This window comes from Botrytis byssoidea (genome assembly GCF_014898295.1).
Source record: "Botrytis byssoidea strain MUCL 94 chromosome Unknown BBYS_009, whole genome shotgun sequence".
Lineage (NCBI taxonomy): Eukaryota > Fungi > Ascomycota > Leotiomycetes > Helotiales > Sclerotiniaceae > Botrytis > Botrytis byssoidea.
The window spans coordinates 1,696,863-1,704,632 of record NW_024065850.1 but is presented as its reverse complement, the minus strand read 5'-3'; the positions used below and the strand labels follow the sequence as shown (position 1 = coordinate 1,704,632).

The window sequence follows — 7,770 nt, the reverse complement described above, 5'->3', positions numbered from 1 at the left end:
CCCTAACCCTAACCCTAACCCTAACCCTAACCCTAACCCTAACCCTAACCCTAACCCTAACCCTAACCCTAACCCTAACCCTAACCCTAACCCTAATTTTTCTGTTTTTCTAAAAATTCTAAAATTGAACTCAAAAGAGATAATAATCAATTAGGAACTTTTAATAGTTTTTTATAAATTATTATAGCTTTTCTTTTATCTCATCAAAATCAAAATTATTTTAATTCATTATAGAACTTTTATTATAAAAGATTTCGAAATTCTAATTTCGAATAAACTTAATTCAATTAATTCTTTATTAATTTCTTTTTTTAAATTTTCGAAAAGTCTTAAATTAGGGTTAGGAAGGGTGGTGATCAATTGGAGACTTTTTGCCTGGGTCACCACCCCCATTAGGGTTGTGGTCACCATCGGTGCTGACCATCAATAAAATCCTCGGAATAATAGTTAGGAGGTGAATCAAAGTAAAAAACTTTGGAAAACACAGTCTTTGTAGCATCAGAGACAGTGTCCGACTCAGGCATCCCTGGAAAATTTCTTTTAGGGGTCAAAATCTCAAAAGTATTTGCCAGTAAAACAACTATCACTATTGGCGAGGAGTTCAGCGGGTGATGCAGTGCGTTATCAGTCATAGGATCGATATGGCAGGTAATACAAACGATCCCTGTTGGTTCGAAGCATGTTGGAGAGTTGAGGAGATATTGGAGGAAGGTCAACGATGTAAAAGACATCAATAGAAACCGGAATCCTATAGCATTCAACATGTCGCTATCCCTGTAACTATCAAGGACATTTTTTCCACAAGTGATTATTTTTAATACGTATCTCATGCGCAGTCTAGTCAGTCTACTAAGACACACCGACTTTTATGGTACTCACAATGACACAGTACTATACCAAATTTTAAAGTTTGAAACTCTTCCCTCTCATTTATTTCAGGTCTAGCATTGAAGATTTTCCCCTCAAGAATCCTCGAGATATGCTCATGCGACTCCATCTTCCTGAATGTTTCTGTAACTAACGGATGAATTTACCAGGCTGCTCTGAGCTTCTGATGCTTCAACTTGGAATAATGATGATATCACAAGAGCTTTGTGATATTCTTAGTACACAAGTTCACTGTTTTTTGAAGTGACTGACAACTCGTAGATCTGGCTGCCAGTGAGCATTAGATAATTGTTGCTATTTGCACTGATCTAGATAGGCAAGCAGTCATATTTGGACTTTCGATATTAATATCCTGTAACAATGATTTAGGCAGTTCCTGGCGTTACGTGTCAGCGATCCGAATACCAATTGATCTTCTTCCACTACGATGCCTGGTAAGAAGATATCGATCTGTTAGGGATGGAAATTTGATGTAACAGTCAGTGGAAAAGACGTAGAAGAATTCACATCGCCGACAAGCTCACTATGCTCTACAGTCAGTTCGATCACATAACAACAAGATACATTTCGGATCTCAATTCTTAAAAAGGCCACCGACGTAAGTATTTCATCCTGACGAGATATAGATGATACTACAACTTGAAAAGGCGGTCTCTATCTTGTTATTCATTAGTTCCAAGTCCGGTCTACTCTAAATGTAATAGGGGGAAACTCATCAAATTAATATCCACATCGTGTTAAAGAATCGATGAGTGGGCATGTCACATATTATCTCAATCATTAGATTACTTAAGATTTAGTGATTATCTCAACATCCTAAATTCTACCTCTGACTTTTTTCAAGCTGTCAGCTGATTTCATTTCTTTAGTCCCCGATTTACGAAACTATACATCCTCCAAATAACCCCCCCTCCCAACCTTCTACATCACTCTCTTTGATATTATCTTTCCATGAAGCGCCCACTCCTACTCCATTTACAATACAGCCCCTCAACCACTCTCCCCCACGATCAAGATCATCACAGTTCAATACCTCAACTCCACTCTCTACCAATATTCTCCACCATTCCTCATTATCAGGAGTTCCCCAATATCTAGGTATCAACCCTCTTTCTCTCACTTCCCTGCATTCATTCCTTATTATTTTCACTTGCTCCTTTGTAGGCCCTTTAGATCTCGAAAATCGACCAATTGATTTAGAGATGTGACCGGACACATACAGTGAATTAGATGGATTTCGAGACGACAGGAAATCGAAAAATCGAGCATCTTTAAAGATATACATGCTTTCATAGCCACATATCAGTTCAAAGTCGGCATCGCCAGTTCCGACGATGGTTATTGGACCAGGAATGAGCTTCTCGGTGGTCGAGTTATAATAGGTAAGGAAACCCGCTGTTCGAAGAGGTTCGAGGAGGGAATAGAGAATGGGTATTCCATCGTGCCCAGAGGAGATACTTTTATAATCGATTGTTAAATGTAACGATAGATGTGGATTTTCATTCCAAACTCCTACTTTCTTTTCTGGATTTCCTGCCGCTTTGTTCTGTTGTATTAGAATATCTAGAAGTGGGTCTAGATAAAGACTCGAAAGTGTTCTTGCAGGATTAAGCTCTGAAGTTGCATGACCTACGAGGAGATCATTCTCGGAGACTTCAATTTTGGGCGAAGATGTGAAATATGACCATATTGAGCCGGGAAAGCGAGAGGAGCTGTAGTAAGAAGGAATGAAGCAATCCGCTTCGATTGCTATACAGCCAGCTGCAAGTGCAGTGTATAGAGGGATTTTTTGATGTTCGTCGTTATGAGACCAACAATTAATCGGGATTATTGATGTGGTGAAGTTTGGTTGCCAATAAGCATCACGGGCGGGGATGGTTCCAGTGGCGATAATCTTTCGAATACCACATTCAGTATGTGACTGATTGTGTGGAAGAGGAGCCATATTTGATGCTCGATTTGATCGAAGGCGAAACTGTTGAATTGCATGAGTATTAAAGAAAGATTTTCATGGCGGAATACGAAAAGGGGTATTTTACCTTTTGAAAGATTGATGGATAAATGTGTATGGATTGAAGATCGAGCCGGTCGAGATCAAGTCGAAAATTATACACCTGTTTTCCTCCTCAAAGTGACATATGTTGAAAATTCAAAACGGAATGAGAAATCGAAATCGAACACCGCAATTTTCATCCACCAAAGTTGTTGAATGGAGAATGAATCGAGAGAACCCTCGATTGAGAAATCTTCTTAGCGTCGTAACTCGTACAAAGATTGCCTATCTTGATATTCAATGCCTCGGGGTATGTGAGTAGAACCCAGAAGTGATTTCAGATGTATGAAATGAGAGACTTCTCATTTAAACAAACCAATAACTTTTATAATCAATGAATCAACCAGTTGGTTCATAAAGTCGGTCAGTATATGCATTGAAAATTGCCTCAACCCAAGTTATTTATAAACGCAATTTCATTCCCTGTAAAAGGGAACACGAAATAAATAGTCCAAACATAATAAAAATCTTACACTGGAAATATAGCGCAAAGCACACAATACTTATGGGTACCATGTGGCTGCAGTTACACTAGAGAATAATAGTTCCATTAGTTAATTGGGTTCCGGAAATTCCGTTACTGCTTCATGTCGATGAAAATCAGGGTCGCATACGCTAGAAAATAAAAGCGTTCTGGAAAGTTTCTAGGTCAGGGGCAAATATGATTTCAGCAATTCCATGACCGCGGTCATGGATTTGGATCCGAAACCAAATGACAGCCGCCTTATACGCAGTCGATAGCCACAAGAGAAGTAAGAACTACCATGCAAGGTACGAACAATTGTGTATGAAGGAATAGCTGAGCTTGCTCTTCCAGCGGACGACCATTGGTCTTTTTCTATCCTCTTTGGTTTCTTCGTTGGATCCACTGTAATAATAGCAGCAATCGATTTCACCGTCTTTTTGTGACCGAAGTTCCGTGCGAATAAAATTTTGTGAATATTAGAAAAGGTGGAGAATTAAAGTGTTCTAAGAAGGGTGTGTTGGTGGTGTCTTACTTCCAATAGGAGGGGGCAAACCTTAAATGGAAATATGGGGTATGGGGAATCAGACTCAAGAGGATACTTTGAGAAACTTGTGGTATAATAAATATGCATGTTCTGCTGGGAAATTGTATTCTTAAGAATAAACACAAAGAAAAACCATCACAAAAAAATCATCAGTCGGAAGCAAGAGAGACGTTTCTTGAGTAAAAAGACTGGCTTCTGAGTGAATATGATTGAATGCACAGAAGACCGTCACTGATATGTATTATGCTATACCCAAACAAAAAATTCAAAAAATTCAGTCTGAACGGCACCAACCACCTCGTTCAACAATCAAAATTGTTTCAATGAATCCCATATATTCGAATGTAAATCGTGATCTTACGATTATTAGCCCCAGGAAATCGTTATGAATAGTGTGGCTCTATTGTTAATAAGCCTCGGATATTCTTAATGCAATCGCGGCATTCAACGTCTCCAATTTCACACTACTCCCATCTTCATCCCTCTCGACTCCCTTCCTAGCTTTAATATTCTTGTAGCCCCATCCATCATGCCTCTCGACAATGTCTATCCCCTTCCCTTCTAATTCTATTCTTCCGGAGATAGTTTTCGCTTCAATGTTGCCGATCCAAGCTAATGGGTAGTACGCCTCGATTCTTCCAGAGGAGGTTTTATGTGTCGATTGAACAGTGCGAAGTTTACTCTTGTACGCCTGAAAAGAGGAGGAGCTCGACGAGTTAATGAGGGTGGGAGTGTATGGAGAATCGTGGCTATTCGGTTTGGATTCAATCGCATTATTGCGAGCGTTGCCGTTGGTGGAGGATAAAGTAAACAAAGGATCAAGCAATGTAATATGTGTATTCCCACTCACTGAATGAGTAGAAAATTCATTTCGGCTTTCGTCATCGTCATCAGAAGTTGCTGATAAAACTGGTCTCACCAGAAGTTGAATCCTACTAGAAGTGGTGTCGAAAGTCCCCGTAGATCCAATAAAAAAATCGCCTTGAATAGCCCCAGAAAGAGATTTTACACGTGTGATGTATTCTCTAAGATAAGTGGCCTTTGGATCTTTAACGGGTGACGATACTTCGATTGTACCCGAAGATGTACGGATATCCAATGTAGCGGGAGCGGGTGCTGACTCAAGAGCGGGCTTAGGTTTCACCTCGATTCCTATGGCTCCAGATTGGGAAGATACTTTGAGAAGGTCATAAAGGGGATATGTACCTTCAATTCTGCCTGACACAGTTTCGACCACAATATGACGAGAATCGAAATCGAAGTGTGTTTTTGGTTCATCGTTAGCTGAGAGGGAAGCATGACTGATCGACGAAATTGAGTCGCTTGGAAACCTAACATGGCCTGATATTGTTTTTAAGGTGGCTACTTTGACAATTCTGACATTGACATCGTCAAAGACTCGAATTGATAGAGTTACCAGGTCAAAAAATACTTTAAAGATATCCGCATCTTCTGGTATCCAAGCGGTAATCTCAAGTGAGATACAAGGGTTTTCATGCATATCTAGGTTGGCAAATCTTGGCGTGCTGATTTTCAATGACCCATCAAGCTCGTTCAAGGTCTTTAGCACAGACAATTCCGGATGGCTAAGTTTGACTTCAACTGTAAAATGTGCTTTTCCTTCATTTGAATTGCGTGGTAAATTTCGAATACGAACTTCTCCTGCTGTTTTGACCTCCGGCCCATAATGAGGAGACTCTCGTTGGTAGAACTCTTGTATCACTACAATTCCAGCGGCATCAATAATTTCGAATGTAGTTTGCTCCGATTTGGATACATGTTGACAGTATGAGCCACCATCGCGGATGGGGTAGGGAAATCTAGGCCCCCCTCCCATGTTTGAATCTGGGTTCTTGTATACTGATTAGCTTTAGGAGTACAAGTGAAACTAGATGAAATGGGAATATAATTCTAAGGTTATAAATAAATGTACGTGGCGCGTAAGATAGTCCTTGTTTTCCTGGAAGGGTAAACTTACTGAGATTCCAGTGAGGATCGCACTTAATATAACGGCAGCAATGGTTAGGGCCAGTCCCAGTCCGAGAGCTTTGGTTATAATCTCTCGTCGAAAGGAAATATTTTTGGGTGTTCGGTCAAGCCAAAGAGGTGTTCGTTCATCGATCTCTGCATTACCTGCGGGTCCTCCCATACTCTGAGGCTCTCTTGGTAGACCTTCTTCGAGGCGATGTTGTGAGAAGGTACTGTAGTGTATGGGAGTATGCTGTTCTTGCGCCGAAACAGGAGAAGACGCTGCGGAAGCTATATAAGCTGGAGGTGGTTGATCAAAGAAGGATTGATGTTCAGGGAAGGAATGTTCTCCTCTGAGATATGACGAGGCATGAAGGGAATCAGACGGAGTTTGAGAATTTTGGGGAGGTTGAGTTGCATGAGATGACGCATTGGTGTACGACGACATCTGCGGAGTTGAAGGGATATCACCGTCTCTCGGAAAATCTCCCTTGGCGTCTTGAACATCTGATTTATCCTCCTCTTGTGAAAATGTGCGATCCGGTATCAGATTTTGAGGAATTCGATTGGAATTGAAATAACCGTCGGTTGGACTAAGCTCATCACTATCGTCTTCGTTCCAACTGTTTCCCGAGTTGTTTTCTGAATATACTGAATTATCGGAGTAAGACATTGCTGCCACGAAAGATCAACGCTATTGTTAAAGTTGGGAATGAAAACTCGTAAGAGGAGACTCGACTAAATTGATCAATTCACTTGAATGTATGCGATAGCTGGCGTAAGTGCAAATAAAAAGTGATGGAAAATCAAAGATATGCAACGTATGTCGTCGTGGTCAAGTGCGTAGGCAAAATAAAAAAACATGACTTTCAATATCATCTAAGATTCATTTGATTGTAGATTAGCCTTGACGCGTAAGGACCATAGGCAACAGTCAAAGGTCGACAGTCGTGTGCATCATTTCAAGCAATTATATACCCAATGATGCATGCAAATTCTCTGGTGATACGCGTCAAATTGGATGAATAATTTGTTCCAGAGAGGATAAGAAGTCAATTGGATAGCCATGAGTTGAATGATGCAATTTCGCAGAGCTTTTCCGGATAAGTACATAGATGATGAAATTTTGATATCAAATTGATATGATATGATAAACAAAAAATGCATCTCGAAAAAGAAGGTAGCTACCAAGTGGGGACATGACTCAGCAATAGTTGGTGGATCACCAGTGGGTGCACAGACTCACGGGACATTTGGGAAAAAAGCACAATTTCACACCAAAAAAAGCGATTTTAATAATTCCATTAACATTCAAATAATTGATAATTTTGTTCGAAATTAAAAGAGATAGCTTTGAAGCATAATAATTATATATATTTAAAATTATTCATTAAAAAAAATAGAAATTGAAGTTTATATAATCAATTATATAATTTCCCATCAAAATTTCTGATGGGAAAACATACTATTGAATTTTGAAACTCAATATTTATTTCTGAAATTCTATTCTTTATTATTATACTATTCTTATACTAAAAAATCATATACCTCAATTTAATTGATATCAAATGAGATTTTGAATTTGGATTGAATTTTGAAGCTAATAAATTTGAGTGTGAAATTGTGCTTCCTGTCACGTTGTCCCGTGAGTCTGTGCACCCACTGGTGGATACAATTAAGCTTATCTACTTTACACCTCGAGGAATGCAAATGCCCAGTTCACGACAAATCTTTCGACAGATCACAAAGATATTCCTTTCAGAGTTTTAGTTGGAGTTTAACATCTATTGTAGTGTCTATCACGAAGTCGTGTCGGCGCGTATCCTTCGGGCCATGCAAAGTTTAAGAACA

The 7,770-nt window shown here is 39.5% G+C and overlaps 2 protein-coding genes across 2 annotated transcripts; both read right to left on the bottom strand.

The window, feature by feature from the left end:
- Positions 1-1,765: 1,765 nt before the first annotated feature.
- Positions 1,766-2,833, bottom strand: EAE97_005646 (uncharacterized protein; the record flags this gene model as incomplete). The annotated part of the gene is made up of 1 exon (XM_038876158.1): positions 1,766-2,833. The coding sequence occupies one exon, from the start codon at positions 2,831-2,833 to the stop codon at positions 1,766-1,768; it is 1,068 nt and encodes a 355-aa protein (XP_038733495.1).
- Positions 2,834-4,357: 1,524 nt separating this feature from the next.
- Positions 4,358-6,592, bottom strand: EAE97_005645 (uncharacterized protein; the record flags this gene model as incomplete). The annotated part of the gene is made up of 2 exons (XM_038876157.1): positions 4,358-5,803; positions 5,930-6,592. 2 exons carry the CDS (start codon positions 6,590-6,592, stop codon positions 4,358-4,360), a joined length of 2,109 nt encoding a protein of 702 aa, XP_038733494.1.
- Between the last annotated feature and the right edge of the window lie 1,178 nt (positions 6,593-7,770).